At 43.9% G+C, this 20,000-nt stretch overlaps 1 protein-coding gene across 4 annotated transcripts in view; it reads left to right on the top strand.

Annotated features, from left to right (window-relative positions):
• The window catches only part of camsap2b (calmodulin regulated spectrin-associated protein family, member 2b), a 73,081-nt gene that overhangs the window by 21,514 nt on the left and 31,567 nt on the right, over positions 1-20,000 (top strand). For all 4 annotated transcript variants that reach the window (XM_080439011.1, XM_080439009.1, XM_080439010.1 and 1 more), the window contains 3 exons: positions 5,981-6,160; positions 10,549-10,623; positions 17,784-17,910. In XM_080439011.1, the coding sequence (XP_080295137.1) occupies positions 5,981-6,160; positions 10,549-10,623; positions 17,784-17,910 (382 nt within the window). The remainder of the gene's footprint in view (positions 1-5,980; positions 6,161-10,548; positions 10,624-17,783; positions 17,911-20,000) is intronic.

The following is a 20,000-nucleotide window of genomic DNA, read 5'->3' as shown; positions in this document are numbered from 1 at the left end:
TGCCCGGGGGCTGGCAGAAAGGGGGGAGGCGAGTAGAGCAGGGGTCTTCAACGTTGTTCAGGCCAAGGACCCCCGAGAGAGAGAGATGAAACAGGAACCCCCCACTTAACATATTGTATAACATTGTGTTGCAGATTAAACTTTTTTTATATATTTCATAGATAGCTTCATAGACGTGTTTGACAGCATTATCATTGTGTAGTGTTGTGTATTTTCAGACAGTTAACCACTGAAACCCTCAATACTTAGAAAACTTGAACTTGGTCTGCTTTTTTCCACTCTACACCAAACCTCTGTAGGAAATTGCTGATCTGAAATTTGCTGAAATTCTGCTATTTTCGGCTAACGTTCCCCTCAGAATAGGGATGCTAGGGTTCAAGTGATTCATGCAAAAAGAAAAAGAAAAAAAGTGTCACACAAAGATTTGGCGGCCCCCCTGTAGTTACTCTGAGGAACCCCTAGGGGTCCCGGACCCCCTGTTGAAGACCCCTGGAGTAGAGAGTAGAGCGTTACGCCGGATTTATACTGGCTTGTGCTGCATGTGTGCACGTCGGAAAATAGGCGGATCTACAGGCTCACTGCGTGTCGTGATCCAATGGGTTGAGAGCCTGTCGATGGCCACTAAGTATGAATCAGGCTTCAACGTCTCTGGGAAGAGTGGAAAAGAGGGATCAATGGGCTGACACGTGGAGGCACGCCAAGGGAGGAGGGACACACGCGGGGAACAGAGAGAGAGAGAGAGAGAGAGAGAGCGGAGGAGTGGAACAGTGTCAGGGAGGGAGAGAGAGAGAGAGAGAGAGGGAAAGTCTGTCCGCAAGCCCATGGAATTATGGGGAAGTACAGCAGGGCGAGGTACTGTGTAATGTACCATGAGAGCTCTGGTCAATGTAGGAGAGGACGAGAGGTGGAGGACGTGTGTGTGTGTGTGTGTGTGTGTGTGTGTGTGTGTGTGTGTGTGTGTGTGTGTGTGTGTGTGTGTGTGTGTCGGTCAGGGAAGAAGGGGAAAAGTATCACTGTTCAACTGACAGGAGAGGAGAGGAGGAGAGAATAAGAAATGTGGTGGTGGGGGGGGGGGTTTGAGGAGAAGAGAGGAGGAGCGGAGGGGAGAGCAGGACGTGATGTGCTCCACTGCAGCACTGTAGAGGGTGGGGTCTCACAGCAAGTCAGAGCACGTCTGGCGCGCAAATGAGACACGCACGCATGCACCCGCGTGAACACATACACACACACTCCCCTCCCGATTCCTATAGTTGATAGACCTTCAGCAGTGTGTGAGAGAGCCATGCGTTTCCCAATAAGAATGTTCTTTGTCCCTATGACCACCTCTCTCGCTCTTTCTTACTCTCTCTATCTCTCTCTCTCTCTCTCTCTCTCACCCATGACTCACATTGCCCTCTGAGTGTTTAAACACTGAGAGCATTGGGGATGACAATGTCAGAGAGGAGAGGAGAGGAGAGAAAGAGGAGAGGAGGGAACAGGAGAGGAGAGGAGAGGAGAGGAGACGCTGGAGGAGTAATTAAAATGTATCTGCAGAGGGGCGTGTGCAGTACTTGTGCCTAAAAGCTTCCTGCGGAATGACGTGTAGGGAGGTGGGGATCGTGCATGTGCGCGCGCGCGCGCGCGTGCGCGCGCGTGTGTGTGTGTGTGCATGTGTTAAAGGTTATGTGCAATTGAAGCCTCACAATAGTGAAGGTATTGTCCTGCAAACCCATGCAGGTCTTGTTTAAAGAGTGTGTGTGTCAGTCAGTGCTGAACAGCAGGCACTTGTGATTTTATTGTGAAGAAACAGCCTTTACTTTCATTATCTGTTTGCTCAGCTGTAGTGTGTGCATGCCTTGGTGTGGGTGTCTTTGATCAAGGGCACACGCACGCACACACACACACACGCACGCACGCTCACGCACACACAGATGCACACATGGAGCCGAATACACTGTCCACCAAACCGTGTACTTCTTAACTGTTGTGTTGATCATGCACGCATACACACACACACACACACACACACACACACACACACACACACACACACACACACACACACACACACACACACACACACACACACACACACACACACACACACACACACACACACACACACACACACACACACACACACACACACACACACACACACACACAGAGAAATAAATCTGCACAGATTTGCGCTGTCAGATAAATCGCACTATAGTCACTATAGTGTGGCGGCCGTGTTAAGTGGTCAGATGGGTGGGCCGCGTGCATTTTCAGATTATTTTAGTGATCAAGCAATCGACTGTGTTCCGGCTTGGATCAATGGAACTAAAGTAGTTTAAGTTCCTATTTATCTGTATCACAATGAAAACATTTTTTTAATGGAAAAATACCATGACATTTTCTACATTATTTTCTTTTATTTGAATTTTATTTTGAATGTCATATTATTATCACTATAGTATAGTGAACACTGTACTATAATATAGTGAACACTGGCAGTCCTGATTACAGCAGGCTGTCGTTCTGACTTTATGACCAAAGTGTGCCTTGGGTCTCCACCACCTTATAAGGTGCGTCTGTCATGGGAGGGCACACACACGCACACGCCTACACACACTTTGTTAGGGGATAATAGACGCCACATGGCTTTTAAATCCATGCTTTAGTGTCAACAGTAGTGTTTTTATGTAAGATCAGTCTGTGGATATGTAAGCACAGTCTAATAGTCCTCCATCTTTCTCTTATCTCTCCATCTACAACCTCCTCTCTCTCCTCTGCCCTTTCTCACTCTGTCGTTCCCCTGGGTTTCTGTCCTTCATCGCAGTGGTTCAGGGACCCCTAGGGGTCCTTGAGGGGGTTCCAGTCGGTCCCCAGTGAAATGGCTTAAAATAGCATCAAATTCACTTTAACCACTTCAACCCTGTTTTATACTTCGGCTATTTGAAAATAGCTGATCTACAAGCTCACAACGCGACGCGTTGTGAGCTTGTAGATCTGCTATTTTAACACAAATCTTATGGTGGTACCTGGTACAAAATCTATTCAAATGGGGGGGTGTAGCCAAGTACATCAATTTGGGGATCCGTGACATGAAAATATTGGAGAACCACTGCTTTGTTGTTCAACTTCTTTCTCTCCGGCACACGCCTACACAGTGTCTACTGTATACGCCTACATCCACGTGTGTGTGCGCCACACACACATGCACACCACACACACACACACGCACATGCACACAGACACACGCACACACACACACACACACACACACTCTGAATAGACCCTGTGATTCCTTGTCCCTATAGCAACAGTGCAGTGCGGTAGCAACAATACAAAACTGGTTAATTCAGTTGGATTTGGTTTTACTCTGACACATGGTCACGCATCCCAGAACATCCTAAATGTCTACCAGTGTGGTAGACATGGACAAAAAGTTACTTGTTCATGTTCCTCAATCTAAAGTTCAAAAACACCACATTCTTGGATAGAGACATGCATGCACACACACACGCACGAACGAACACACGCACACACGCACGCACGAACGCACACTCAAAACACATGGAAAAAAACTACAAATGCAAACCTCTAAACCACATTACATGTCTTTGGGGGGGGATGGGGGCAAATAGATTAAACATTAAATTAAAATCTAAATCACAGCAAGCAGCTCAGTTGGTTTATATGTTTTCTGGATGGCCAGCGCTGTTCTAAGTGTCTTGGCCTGTCAGTAAGACAGACAGACAGACAGACAGACAGACAGACAGCATTGCAGTCAGACAGTCATACAGTCAGTCAGTCAGTCAGTCAGTCAGTCTCAGGAGCAGCTCTCGGCCAGACAAGCCGCATCTCATCCAGATGAGAATGCATATAACATCAGACATCTGCCAATATCCTGAAGAGACAGAAATGAAAACAGAGCAGGCATTGTGGGCTGTGTTTTGGAGTGTTTTGCCTCTGCAGGCCATGGCTGGACCTCTTCTGTACCTGTTTGGACTGGCACTGGCAACATGTGGCACTGACGTTGTACGCACACGCACAGACAACCCGGAGTCCTGTAGTCGCGGTTCTTCAGTTTATTAAGGAAACACACAGTCATACTGGCTGGTATTCCAAGGCCCCGGGGTCATGAATAGAGAGGCCTGTGCATGGCAGTAGTATTGGCTCTGGCTGAACCTGGAGCTCAGGTGGGCTGGGTGTCACTGTTTGTTTGTTTGTTTGTTTGTGTCTGTTGGCTGCAGTGACTTTTTCTTTCAACCTTATCCTTGGGACCATGGAGAGCTTGACGTGAATGTTTGTTAAGGGAGACCTGCGGCTCACAGACAAGAGACTGAGGTACGGACAGGGTGACGGCATCACGTTTGAGCACGTTGTGCTTGTCAACACAATTCAAGACCTTTTTAATACCGGTTAGAATGAAATACTGTATACGACAGATTCCGCCGGTGGAATAAACACTGAATGGACAATGTGAGACAATACACGCCTGTGTGACCAGGTGGCTTTCAAACCAGGGGATTAGGGGATTTGGCACATCAAGTAAAAAGTTTTTTTAGAGGCATCCGAGACTGAATTCAAAACGTAAACACCAAACTGAGTTGGCACAGAGGATGTCAAAGGTTCGACCCTCAGCTCACCCCAATCTGGACAATCTAAGCACAAAGCCACTGAGCTAGCAGAAGTTTCCCTGAGCAAGACGTTTAAGAGGACCCACCCCCCCCCTGCACTCAGCAAAAGCCATCTGAGCAACCATCAGCTGGGTGAGGCTGTAAAAGCAATTTACCCTCTCCTGGGGCCAATCCTCCCCTTTTCCCCTATTTATATGACCTTTTAAGGCCCGGGAAAAGCACCCTGACAGTGGCATGATACATCCAACCCACACGCACAAACACACAAACATTCAACGTTTCGAGTGGACCTGCAGGAAAGGGAGTTCCGTTGGCGTGACCGGCCTGGAATGGGGTTAGAAAGGCCAGGAGAATGTCATGCATTGTGTAGGTGTTGAGGCCTGGTCGAACCCACCTCCACACATGACCGTGTTAGAAAAACACATGTGTGCTGCACGCAAAGTGTACCTTTAATTTATCCATTCCTAACTTCTCAGAGTTACTGTGAATTATACATACAGGTAGTTCTGACCAAGCAATCTGATTGGTTGAAATGCTCAAGTGTTAAGTTTTGTTTCTCCATGAGTTCGGTTTGGGAGAGGTTGTCTAGCTGAGCAGTGTTGATTTTGACAGCAAAGTTTGATTTAGTTTTAGTCATAGTCCTTCGAATAAAATTCCATATAGTTTTAGTCATATAGTCTAGTTTTAGTTGACTAAATATCATAAGATTTTAGTCGACTAAATCTACAGATCCACAGATTTAATCGACTAAAATGTATTTTGGCGGGCCTTGATGGCATCGTCGTAATGGCTGATTTTACACTTGGTTGCATGCTGAAAATAGCTGATCTGCAAGCTCACTGCGACGCGTTGTGAGCTTGTAGATCTGCTATTTTCAGAGCGCAAAACCCGAGCGCAACCAAACATAAAATGACTTGTCTTTTAGTTCTACTGAATCTCTTCTCCGCTAGTCCCTCCCTAACATTTTAGTCTTTTTTATTTGTGGACGAAATTGTCACTGTATTTAGTCTTAGTTTTAGACATCGCAGCTATTTTTTTATTTAGTTTTCGTCAGTGAAAAAAGGTAGTCGACGAACATTTTTTGTCATAGTTTTAGTCGACGAAATCAACACTGTAGCTGAGCCATCTAAATGGTACTGGAGTGGCTGAGTAAACAGGGACACGTCTCTGTCTGTCAGACCCCATGTATTTCGGAGATAAAACTGCCAATAATCAAGATAAAGCACACCCTCTCGTGTAATATTGCTCAATTAATAGCCTCCAGAATCCTTCCCTAATCTCCCTGTTGTTGTCCACTCTGTTGTTGTGCGTGTGCGTGTGTGTGTGTGTGTGTGTGTGTGTGTGTGTGTGCGTGTGCGTGTGTGTGTGTGCAGAGCTCCCACCTGGCGCTGATAGACACTCTGATGATGGCGTACACGGTGGAGATGGTGAGCGTGGAGAGGGTGATGGCCTGCATCAACAGGTACTCCTGCGCCGAGCCCTCTCACGGTGACGGACACATCCCTGAGCTGCCCTACGACACGGAGGATGCCGTCACCACCTGGATCAACAAGGTAATAATAATAATAATAACAAGGCAACTTACAGTAAAGTTCTTTATAGTTGAGCTGCATGGTTCATCGCCTTTTATTTTTGGTGTCTAGTGTCCACACAAATGCAAAAAATATATTTATTTAAACTTAAATTCCCGGCCTAAAGTAAACAATAATGAGCATAAACAACAAGATGTGTGAATAAATGGTATGGTAGGCATCAGTAGTGTCGGCAGTATATATGGATGAATGTGGGATGGGGGGGGGGGGGGTTGAATGAAAATAATTGCAGGGACCCAAACAAATGGCTGCTAAAATGGCAGTTTCCTCAGCCTTAAATAGGGTTCCCCTAATCACCCCCAGGTGAGGCCCAGTGGCTGACGACCTGCCCCACTCTGCCAATCACTTCCCCTGATGGGAAAGAGCCCCGCCCCAAACAGGCAAAGTGGGGAGGCTGTCACACTAGCTATGTTTTGGTGTACAGAGTGACACAGAGCTTACAGTCAGTCCGCTCAACTAATAATATTACATTTTTTAGGGCACTTTTCATACATAGAATAAAAATAATAATAATAATTATTATTATTATTATTATTATTATTATTATTATTATTATTATTATATTATTACCCTTATGTGAATATAAAGTGCCTTACAATGTTGAAAATATACAACACAAAACTGTATAAACAAACATTCACAAAGCACTCACTTTACAGCAGCTTACATGCTCAATATATTTGACGAACAGTCTAGAGTCAAATAGCCTCCGGCTTGGTTGCAGTTGTTTAGCAGTGACAAGGGACTTGAATACATGGGGAATCAGGAATTGGCATATTATAACAACAAACTTTAAAAAAAATGAGACATATGAGAACAGAGGAGAGGATGAGTACTGTACACATAACTCCAACAATCTAATAGTGGTGGGTCTTTCACCTGTCAGGTGAAAGATTTTCTTTATTTGCCCCGGACTGACAAAAGATATGAGATCTCATCTCTCAAATCCTCCATCTGCCCCCCTGACAGTTGGGTCAGAGCAATATAGCTGTGTGGGGCATTTAATCATATCATAGAGCTCTATATCTGATCTCATCATGGTCCGTTGGAACAGGATTTAGAGGTTTAACACACATCAGGCTTCCTTCACAACAGCAGTAGCTGCCAATACTCCCCAGAATGGCATTCCTACAGAGTAAAACCAGTGTGTTAACTGAATGAAAGCTAATGAAAGTTAATTTAACTCACCCACACACACACACACAAATTCCCATTAAACTGCAGCCTGCTACAACTCTCTTCTTTTAAATTATTTAAGAGTGACAGTGGAAAACAGAAAGACTTTGCCCCGGCTGTTTGCCACTGCCTTATTCTTATCTTCTATTCTTTTAACTCCTTAATAGCTATTTAAATGTCCCTTTATAATGTGTTTCTTTTGCACTTTGTCATAGCGCTCTTAGGGGCCATTGCCGAGGCGTTCCTTCCCGGAAGGCACTCACTCGCCTAAAAACGCCTCCAAGCACCCAAGTTGAAAATATTTAAGCTCTCAGCAAGCAGATAAAGACGCCACACGAGAACGAGAGAGCGCAGAATTACCGCTCCACAAACGTGGCGCTCCCATTGTAAACAATTCAAACATACGTTGTTTTGAATTATCTAGGGGACGTGTGGACCCTTAATGTTTTATGTAAAGCACTTTGAATTGCCTTGTTGTTGAAATGTTCTCTACAGATAAACTTGTCTTGCTTTACTGTAAGAGAGACACATTTAGCAACTTGGGGTTATTGACCTGGCAGGCAGTGGGACTTTTGTACTGGCAGCTTTCAAACAATGATATCGACCCGATATATTAGATATCTGATATCCGATGTCGAAGCGAAAACTAAGTCTCCGCTTTTGTGTTCTTCTTTAATTCTTAGTTTTAGCGTCACGGTCAGGAGTGTCCCCCCCCCCAGAAACAAAACATGATGCATGTTTGGTTCCCAGCTGAGGCTGTTGACATTCCTCTGTGCAGAAGCACGTGTGCTTCCTGTTCCCTGCTGCAGGCCAAGGCCAGCCGGATACACACACACTACACACACACACACACACACACACACACACACACACACACACACACACACACACACACACACACACACACACACACACACACACACACACACACACACACACACACACACACACACACACACACACACACACACACACACTCACACGGATAAACATGCACACGCAATTTTCATATAAACAACATCAAATAAAAGTGCATACACATGCTAATTTGAAAACAAAATGGCATGAGAGGCACTCTCTCTCTCTCTCTGTGTGTGTGTGTGTGTGTGTGTGTGTGTGTGTGTGTGTGTGTGTGCGTGCGTGCGTGCGTGCGTGCGTGCGTGTGTGTGTGTGTGTGTGTGTGTGTAGTGTGTGTGTGTGTGTGTGTGTGTGTGTGTGTGTGTGTGTGTGTGTGTGTGTGTGTGTGTGTGTGTGTGTGTGTGTGTGTGTGTGTGTGTGTGTGTGTGTGTGTGTCTGTCTCTCTGTCTCTGTCTCTGTCTCTGTCTCTCTGTCTCTGTGTCTCTCTCTCTCGCACACGCACACGCACATACATGCACGCACACACACACACACACACACACACACACACACACACACACACACACACACACACACACACACACACACACACACACACACACACACACACACACGGGTTGGAACGGCTGCCCCTCTGTACAGCTCCCAGGCATTGCGTGCCACGGCCATGCTTGGCTGCACTGTGAGTGTTGCACAGTCAAACCCCTGAGTGTTGATTTAACTCTGTGAGAGTGTACACTCTCACAGAGTTAAATCAGCACTCAGGCCTGTGCAGTGTGTGCATCGTCTGGCCAGGCTGTTACATCACCATTCATCGCACAGAGCTTTTTGAAGCTGAGGGAGGGAGCACTTGTAAAATAGAAAAGCCTTTTCAAGGAAATAAAAAAACATATCCAGTGAGGCGAGGTCGCTTTCATTTGCTTTTTAAAGCTTTTCTTTATGTCGTACTGTAGCAGAAAGCTGTATCGGGTTACACTGCTGTTTTAGTTAGCATCAGAAGACATGGCACCACTTTGCTAATAAACCCCGGCGATGAGACTGCAATCCTTTGATGGTCTTTTAATCCATGTTCCTAAAACAATTAAGCCCCTGTTTCAGTCAGCCACTCTCGTCGAGATAAAACATTTAAAAAACATTTATTGCATTGAATTTGGCTCTGAGTGCGGCTCTGCTCCCCTGATACTACAGAATAATCTCTGCAAGCATGACACACTCTGGGGTAGCGAATCCCCCTGAAGCAGGGCCTAAATATACACATAAAACATGAACACATTTTGAACCCTTCACACGGGAGAACTCAAAAGATACACACGGATATTAAAGAGATAGTTCACCCCCAAATAACTTATTTTCAATCGATTACTCACCCCATGGAGCCTTGAATTCATGGAGAATATCTTTTTTCTGTCGCATTCCTAAGCCAATAATTTGATGACCAGTGGAGTCCCCGGTAGGAGACTCAATGGAGACTCTTTGAGTCTCCGCTGGTCATCAAATTATTGGACTTAGGAATGCGACAAAAACTATAAAATCTCCATGAAGTCAAGGCTTCATGGGGTGTATAATTGATAGAAAATAAGTATTTATTTGAGTGAACTATTCCTTTAAACATGATGACAATCCACACGAATCCGCACAATTAACATGCTGACATAGTGAAGACCTGCAGTAAACGCTAATACAGGAGGAGGCTTGAATAGATCGTGGCCGTGTGTGATTGGAGGGTGTATGAGTGTGGAACAGACTTAACTTACGTGCCTGTCTGAACTACCATATACTACTCCATACACTTTGTCATGACGGATAGCAGATATAGCCAATCGACAAGCTCAAAATGCATCGTAGAATGGCTATTTTCGCTATTCTACTATAAAATTAACAAAACCCTGTCCGTCTGTATTAAGTCTGACCGTCAGTCATATAATTTCGCCACGGGATCTGTAGTCACACAGACATGGTTCCATAGCCCAGATTGACGGCAATGCCGTCGTTTTATGCGATCTGTATAGTAACGGGTGCGCTCCCATAGCCTGGACGGACGGTGGGTAGAAATGCGGGAATGGAATATTTTCTTTTTTTTAACATGACATGCCCCAAACAGGGATGCCAGGTTGAAAGTGGTGAAATTCTTAGAACTAAAACATCTCTCTGTCTCCTTCAATCTCTACCTCTCTCTCTCCACTGTCCGAGCGGGCGAGCGAGGCACAATCTCTCCATTCATTCATTCCTTCACATTCTGTCCATCAAAGGCTTGTGTGAAACATGACCCCAAGTAAACACCCCCCCCTTCCCCCCCCCCCCATGTCTCTCTGCAGGTGAACGAGCACCTCAGGAACATTCTTGTTGAAGAACAAAGGCTCCGAGAGGCTTCCTGTCCGGAGTCACACAAGGTGAGAGATGTTGTCCACACGGCCTGCACACACACACACACACACACACACACACACACACACACACACACACACACACACACACACACACACACACACACACACACACACACACTCACACTGCAAAACCATGCTTGTGTTAACCAGTTGTGAACCCTACCGTCTCTATTCTGGAGCCAACGTTTGGTGAAAAATAACAAAACTGCAAGTTGACAACGCATCGCAACGCGTGTCTGTCTGTGTGTCTGTGTGTCTGTCTGTCTGTGTGTCTGTGTGTCTGTGTGTCTGTGTGTCTGTCTGTCTGTGTGTCTGTGTGTCTGTGTGTCTGTGTGTCTGTCTGTCTGTGTGTCTGTGTGTCTGGAGCTAATCTTGCAAACCGCTGATTACTTTAGCTACTTTAGAATTTGAGTCCTGAAAAGTAACAGTTTTGGACATACAAGCTTTCCACCCCGACAGAGACGATATGTAACTTTTATTTCATAATGGATGTCAATGGGGCTTTGATCTAGCTGAAACTTTGCCCAAATTTGGAGTCATGCATTATAGATATGAAGACGACTGACATACTGTAGATGAGATGAGATGCCATTCCCGAGATCCACTTGATTCGATTTTCAATTAACACTTACGGCTCTCCAGTGCACGCACACACACACACACACACACACACACACACACACACACACACACACACACACACACACACACACACACACACACACACACACACACACACACACACACACATCCCCTGCAAAGAACATCCAGATGAGCTGTGACTCATACAGTAACAGCACAGAGAGAAATGCTGGCGAGAGTGAGAGAGAGAGAGAGCGAGCAGACGAGAGAGAGAGAGAGACAGAGAGAGATCGATGAGAGAGAGAGAGAGAGAGAGAGAGCGAGAGAGAGAGAGAGAGAGAGAGAGAGAGAGAGAGAGAGAGAGAGAGAGAGAGAGAGAGAGAGAGAGAGAGAGAGAGATTGGCAGACGAGAGAGGAAAGAGAGAATCACAGCAAGTGAACGCGTGACAAAGCAATAATTAGAAGAGGAGAGAGAAAAGGAGGGAGGGGGGCAGAGTGGATAAATGACATCTGGAGGGGGAGAGAGAGATAGCGAGTGAGAGAGAGAGAGAGAGAAAGAGGGGGACTAAGAGACAGAGAGAGAGAGGGACAGAGAGACAGAGAGAGAGAGAGAGACAGAGAGAGAGAGGGAGAGAGAGAGAGAGAGAGAGAGAGAAATAATGAGAGTGTGGCAGACAGAGAGAGGGGGGGGTGTTTTCATTCTGCAGACACAGTGGTTATATAAGGCCTGTGAGACAGAGCGTGACACGCTGTGACATTCTGCTGTGGCCTGTCGTCCTCTCTGTCTCGCTGGCACATGGAGCTACAGGCCCCTTATCAGGTCACGACCCCTGATTAGGGTCACGACCCCTGATTAGGGTCACGGCCCCTGTTTAGGGTCACGTTAGTCTCGCGTGGCCAGACCGTTGCCTCCCACAATTTTCAAATGGTTCCGGTCATACAGTCTGGGACTCAGCTCTGATCATGATTAAAATATAAAGCGGATGTGAAGCCTCCTCCCCACTTCCGTTTTGTCTTCACAGTCGCGCAAATGCATCCTAATATAAATCAAAATCATCTAAGTATATATAGCTTGCTGCTTAGCAGAAATGGAAATTAAAAAATAAAACGTAAAGATATTTTAAAATATATTTTTGTGAACAGAAGTGCCAGCTTCCTCTCTTGGATTTCGGGAGTTGTAGTTCCAGACTCTATATAGCATTCGGAGATTGTGGAATAGTTGTCTGGCTACGCGAGACTAGGGTCACGTTATGATAAAAGGTTTAACCACTCAGCCCCTATTTTTAATGCATAAAAAAAGATAACAGATCTAAAAATACACAATACGCTGCATCAGGATGCATTGTGATCTGCTACTTTCAAATACCTGAAATAACATAGAATGTCATCTCATTCAATGTCTGTATATTGGATACCTATATACAGTGAATGCTTCTGTGAAAATCCAGTAAACAAAGGTTTAAAGATGTTTTTGAATGCGTGCGTGCGTGAGCGTGCGTTGCATACAGTATCAAAGCAAATATTTTGCCGGGCAGTGCCGGTATTAGCAAACTTCCTGTAATTCAGTGGTGAGTCAAAAGAGGTACACATTGATTCAAATTGGATCAACTGCGTGTGTAAACACCAGTTAACGGACAGGCCAGAGGCTGGATAAGAACATTTACCAGCGTGAACCTGTTTCTGATCATCACACATATACAGTAGCTAACTGGCCGGTCTAAACCTTGATATTGATCACCAGTAAGTCACCCTGACACTGCAACACGCTGTCATAAATCACCTGTTTACACCTGGAGGTTGTAAAATGTCTGTTTACTGTATCTGGTGACAAGGGGAGTACTTCTGTTTCACAATAGAGGCATCATTACTTTGCTTTTCACAGGGATTGTGAAAAGCAAAGTGTCAGAAATTGTCAAAAATTGGGAAAATTCGGTTCTACAAGCTTGTAGTCAGGTCAAGGGCTGACTACAAGCCCTTGAATACATTTTTGTAAGTTTCCGTACAGTACTGAAATACATGTACTTAGTTACTGTCCACAATTGGTCTTTAAACATACAACGCATTTTTGTCACAGTTTCTGACCCACTTCTGATAATGTTGGTCTATGTGTGTGTGTGTGTGTGTGTGTGTGTGTGTGTGTGTGTGTGTGTGTGTGTGTGTGTGTGTTCTGGTATAATCGGAGAGAGATCGCTTGTACTGTATCTCTCTGTATGCTGTTAATACATGAAGGTCCCGTGACCTGACTCTCTCCCTCCCTCCCTCTCTCTCTCTCTCTCTCTCAGACACACACACACACACACACACACACACACACACACACACACACACACACACACACACATACGCACGCACGCACGCACGCACACGCAAGCACGCACAAACACACACAGAGCTTTGTTCGGAAGCAAACTAAGGATTTCCAACAGGGAAAGAAGAGCAGAATCAAAGTGTGTGAATGTACTAGACACTGTCTCACTGTACGCTCTCCATTAGCCGCTCTGTGCTCTTGTCACAGCACTGTATTATCAGCCTCAACTGGAGTCTATTCACTGAATGAGAGATACTGTAAGAAGATCATTCTCCTCATGCTGGCACGCACTCGCACTCACACACACACTCGCACACGCGCGCGCACGCACACACACACACACACACACACACACACACACACACACACACACACACACACACACACACACACACACACACACACACACACACAGCAGGGGGTCCCAGCAGGGGTTTCCAACAGGGGGTCCCCAGCAAAATGATTGATGCTAGGAACCAAGTGGACCCTTATGGGCCTGTAACTCCGACAGTGTACAAATGTATTTGGTTATATTTGCACACTGTTTGAGTTAAATTAGCACTGAGGATTTTGCAGTGTAGATTGCGGTCCCAGAGATATTAAAGAAACAACAGCAATAGTTTGACTGGGGGTCCGTGGCCTAATGCATATAAAAATGGGGGTCCTTGAAACTAAATCATTTGAGAATCACTGCTTTTCATGCTGTGAACCCCCCCCCCCAAATGATCATATTTAAACGGGGGACCCCCCAACATAATCATATTCAGGTGGCAAGTGGCTTCTAGTGACTCCATGTGTATCAGATGAGACTTGCTGTGCTTGTCTACACCCTCCTCAGACCAACAGTAGGAGTCAGCAGTGACAGGGACCATACACACATCGAGGGATTGGGATAACGACCAAATTGGGAGAAGAGAATGAAAACGATCATAAATAATTGATTTACTTTTTTTTTAAATGTTATCCCTATCTTGACAGGGACTGCACACACAGAGGGGAATATTCAATCGGCATAATGACAATATATTGGAGAGAGAAAAAAATCTAATTGATTAAAAAATCACAATAATTTTAACCAATGGCCTAAGTCATTTTTTGAGGAAAATTATATTTTTGCCTAAGTCAGTTCCTCATGACACTGGCCACCTCTGGTAAAACCGCCCATCTCCTAATTGAAAAGGTTCATGCTGTTCACCCCCCTTTTAGTATAATGGCCTAACTCCCTAGTGTGACTTAGGCCAAAATAGGCATTTATTTTGGCCTAAGTCACATGGTTTTTTTTTTTTGCCTAAGTCAGATTTAATCCTATTTAAACCTATTTAAATATCTTATGTTACATAGCTGACAGACAGTGTTATTTCTATTTAAATATTCATAATTTGTTATAAACATTTTGGATGAAATGATTAAGAAATATATAGTTTTGTTTTGGATCAGTTTTTTATTTTTCCTGAAAAACTTGACAAAAAAATGACATAGGCCATTAGTTTAGCAAGGCGACGAGTGTGGGTTGGCTATTCAAAAATAGGAGATCTACAAGCTTACAGCATGTCACTCCGTGCCGCGCTGCGAGCTTGTACATCTGCTATTTAAAAAAAAAAAAATATATCCTTGACTGGAAAAGGTTTGAGAAGCAGCGCTCCAGAGAATAGAGATGGTTCCCCTATAGCAGCAATGTGACTCCTCTCCCCGCTGTGGCCCTAATGACTGTCCTACTCTGTCCTCCTGCACCTCCTCACACTCCTCCTAACCAGTGGTGTAAAGTAACTAAGTACATTTACTCAAGTACTGTACTTAAGTACAATTTTGAGGTATTTTGTACTTTACTGGAGTATTTCCAATTGTCAGTACTTTTACTTCTACTCCACTACATCTCAGAGACAAATATTGTACTTTTACTCAACTACAATTATTTGAAAACTTTAGTTACTAGTTACTTTGTAGATTTGGATTGTTATTACCCATTACACACGCCATCCTTATATACATTTTAGCCATTTGAAAATAGCAGATCTATAAGCTCACAATGTGTCGCGATGCGACGCATTGTGAGCTTGTAGATATGCTATTTTCAAATGATTTTGGAAAAATGGAAGGAAACCTGTGAAACGGGACATTCTGTATAATGAGTACTTTTACTTTTGTACTTTAAGTATACTTTGAAACCAATACTTTTGTACTTTTACTCAAGTAAATGTTGATTACCGTACTTTTACTTGTAACAGCGTGTTTCTACATTGCAGTATTGATACTTTTACTTGAGTAAAGAATGTGAGTACTTTTTCCACCACTGCTCCTAACATCATTGACTCGGTGCCCTGCATGGCAAATGGCCCTGGAGGTTGTTACCTGTAATTACATCCATTGTGAACAGCCCTCACTCACCACTTTAGCCCCCCTCTCCCTCCTCCCTCCTCCCTCGCTCCAAACCCAGACATGATTGTGACTATTCTCTCTCTCTCTCTCTCTCTCTCTCTCTCTCTCTCTCTCTCTCTCTCTCTCTCTCTCTCTCTCTCTCTCTCTCTCTCTCTCTCTCTCTCTCTCTCTCTCTCTCTCTCTCTCTCTCTCTCTCTCTCTCTCTCTCTGTTGGTCCATGTGCCTGCCACACACACACACACACACACACACACACACACACACACACCCCACACACACACACACACACACACACACACACACACACACACACACACACACACACACACACACACACACACACACACACACACACACACACACACACACACACACACACACACACCTCTATCACCACATTTATCTATTAATCCAGTGATTATCATTAGGTCACAGACCCCCATTTCATACCATTTTCATCTCCGGGACCCCAATCCTCAATGTTTATTTAACTCTGAGAGTGCAACAAATGGAACCAAGATGAGGTTCCATGGGACCTCATCTTGGAGCAGTATAGCGGAGGCAGAGGTTCGTAATGGGGCTGTGTCAGACAGAGAGGTGTGATTTCAACTGCTCAGTCCGTTCTAAAACGACCACCTGTCACCCATCATCATTCCTGTGTGTTTATGGGTGAACGGGGAGTGCTATATGGTGGATTGATTGATTGATATCTTCATTGATCATGACATAAAACGTATGTCACATGTAACATACATCTGACCCACCATAATCAAAAGGATAAAGCTTACAGCTTGTTTCCATTGCGGGTCCTTAGTATGAGGTGTGGATACATCAAATACAGATTTACAATATACCATCTACAATATCGATACAAAAGTCCTAAAACAAATTACATATATCTTCAAAAATCAATTTTTTTTCCCACATATCTCAGGAACCACAATACAGGTCTACTACCTACTCAGTTCCCTAGAAACAGCTTCTAGTATGTGGTGGTGTTGTACTGCATTATTTAACAGGCAGACGGAAACATATAAAGCTGTAGGTTAAAATGGATGTTATCCTAACCCGGCTCATTATTAAGCTCTAAATCACATGCGCTACCTGTTGCGGCACCTTATGGCGCGTCTATACACCGCCTCGGTGTGGATGAATGGTCATGTCATCTTTATTTATATAGCACATTTAAAAAGCAATAGCAGTTGACCCCAAAGGGCTCTCCGATCCAGGATGACGAAAACCACAATAAATCATAATCCACGAAGGCAAGGCTAAAGTTTAAGAGACATAAATCAAGTTAAGAAAAACTGAATAAAATAAACAACAGATTAGAACTTGTTGCTGTCAGGCAGAAACCTCTTATCTCCATATTCTAACTTTTTGTGTCAATTAATGCCCTACTTGATCATACTACAGCGTCAAACCAAAGTATAAAAAGTAGCAGATGTGCAAGCTCGAAACGCGGCGCGAAGCGATGCGTTTCGAGCTTGTAGATCTGCTAAATCTGGAAGTCTGCCGTTTCCTGAAAAGTAACAGTTTTGGACATATGAGCTTTCCACCCGACAGAGACGATATACAAGTATACACTGTCTCAGTGAAGGATGCATTTTTCAGTTTAATCCTTTCTTCGCATGCCTGAAATTCCTCAATTTAACATGAATCTGCTGTGTTCTGTGTGTGTGTTTGTGCATTTCAGTGTGCATGCATGTGTGTGTGTGTGAGCCTGTAAGTGCATGTTTATATGAATATGTGTCTCTCCTCTCTGATGACACAGATGGGTGTGTGTGTGTGTGTGTGTGTGTGTGTGTGTGTGTGTGTGTGTGTGTGTGTGTGTGTGTGTGTGTGTGTGAGACTGACAGTGATGATGTTTTTGTGCTGTTTCCATGGCTACACACAGGCTCGCTACAGGAGAGAGCAGGCTCCCTCGCTCCCCCTGGTGGACAACCTGCTGAAGGACAACACGGACGGCTGTGCCCTGGCAGCTCTGCTGCACTTCTACTGCCCACAGTCTGTCAGACTGGAAGGTACGGTACGCCACTCAATCATCATCATCACTGTCACAGTACAGTCTGTCAGACTGGAAGGTATAGGGTACGCCACTCCATCATGATCACCATCACTGTGATGGTGATCGCTCAGACTGTACTGTGATGGCATCACAGTACAGTCTGAGCGGTTCACCGGGTCCGTGTGGGTTCATTCTTACACTAAAACACTGAGGATTTTACTGTTTACTGTGTGCTGTAGAGCGGTGGTTCTCAACCTTTTTCAGGCCGCGACCCCCCAAAATAATCATATTTGAACTGGGGACCCCCCCCCCCCCACCTGATAAGCACTCGGAATGAGGCGTTACATTTTGTTTGACTCGGTTCCACAGATAAATATTGTATAAATAGCAGATCTACAAGCTCAGATCGGCTATTTTTTGCCTCTTTATTATTATTTGACAATTTGGCCAATGTTGAACCAGTCTTTATTGTATACTGTATACTGTATACTGTTTCTTTTTTTAGCTATTAAAAAGGTCTTAAAAGTCCTTAAATTGTCATGTGGGGAGGGGGGGGGGGCTTAATATAGCAACACAATCATAACCACTTTATTTAATAACCATTTATATGTTGGCTATTCAAAAATAGCAGATCTTCAAGCTCGAAGCTTGTACATCTGCTATTTTTGATCATTTGTGAAAAATGTTGAATCATATTTTATTTCTTTTAACACAAATCTTCTCTTCTGGGGGTCCCTGGCACAGAGCATTTTCAGATGGGGGTCCCTGGCCAAATATAAATCCATTTGGGGTTCCTTGACATGAAAAGGTTTGAAAACCACTGCAGTAGAGCCTACAGTATATGTTTTCAAGCCAGTCCTTCATGGAGGCCATCCGTCATGTCTGCCCCTCGCTTTGCCAGTTCTTGTTAATTTATGATCCGCTGTAGGACGGTGCCGTGCCCAAAATAGGCGATCTACAAGCTTTGTAGATCCTCTCTGCTCTTCTGAAGCACGCTTGTGCTTTTATAGGTGAAGTATGTGAAAGGCTTTTTGGCCTTTGATAAAGGCCTTTATAAAGAGGACATGATGCACGCAACTTATGGCAGCAGCCAGCCGGTCTGGAGTGGCATCACAACGTAACTACAGCTACATTGTTGTTTTGTGCTGCTTCCTTCACAAACTGCACACATACTGTAGTAACTTTGTATCTATAAATTGGACAGAAAGGTCAAGCCATTATTAGACACTATGTTTGAACACACAAATTATTATTATTATTATTATCAAAAAGTAAACTTACTAAACAACACATATAACCAGTGGTGGAAAGTAACTAAGTACATTTACTTAAGTATTGTACTTAACTACAATTTTGAGGTATTTGTACTTTACTTGAGTATTTCCAATACTTGGACTTTTACTCCACATCTCAGGGAAAATACTGTACTTTTACTCCACTACAATTATTTGAAAACTTTAGTTACTAGTTACTTTTCAGATCTAAATTATGATATTATGAAATGTACATAACCACTTTAGCCCTATTTTATACATAGGCTATTTGAAAATAGCCAATTTGAAAATAGCAGATCTACAATTTGAAAATAGCAGATCTACAAGCTCACGTTGTGAGCTTGTAGATCTGCTATTTTCAAATATTCTAGTACTTTTACTTTTGGTACTTTAAGTACATTTTGATGCCAATACTTTTGTACTTTTACTGAAGTAAATTTTGAATTCTGGACTTTTACTTGAAACTGAGTATTTCTATATTGCAGTATTGGTACTTTTACTTAAGTAAAGAATTTGAGTACTTTTTCCACCACTGCATATAACACAGATAGTTGATTGTCTCTATTCCTTCTTGATCCAGCAACGTTATATACTGTAGGCCCAGGGGTTCTCAATTTCTTTTGGCGCAGGGCACCCCTGTAAATAATGTTTTCATCCACGGCAACCCTGAATTACATTGTTACTTTGTAGCACCTTATATGTATGTCATATTACGGTGCGTAAATATTTCTCCCTAAAATACAGCATATCACGAGGAAAACAGAGAATATCTGTTTCCATTATGACAGATTGAAAATGACGTTATACTTGATGTTTAACCACTTGAACCCCA

This window comes from Gymnoscopelus braueri (genome assembly GCF_963280865.1).
Source record: "Gymnoscopelus braueri genome assembly, chromosome: 10".
Lineage (NCBI taxonomy): Eukaryota > Metazoa > Chordata > Actinopteri > Myctophiformes > Myctophidae > Gymnoscopelus > Gymnoscopelus braueri.
Note: the sequence above shows the minus strand (reverse complement) of the source record. Positions and strands in the feature narration are given on the sequence as shown.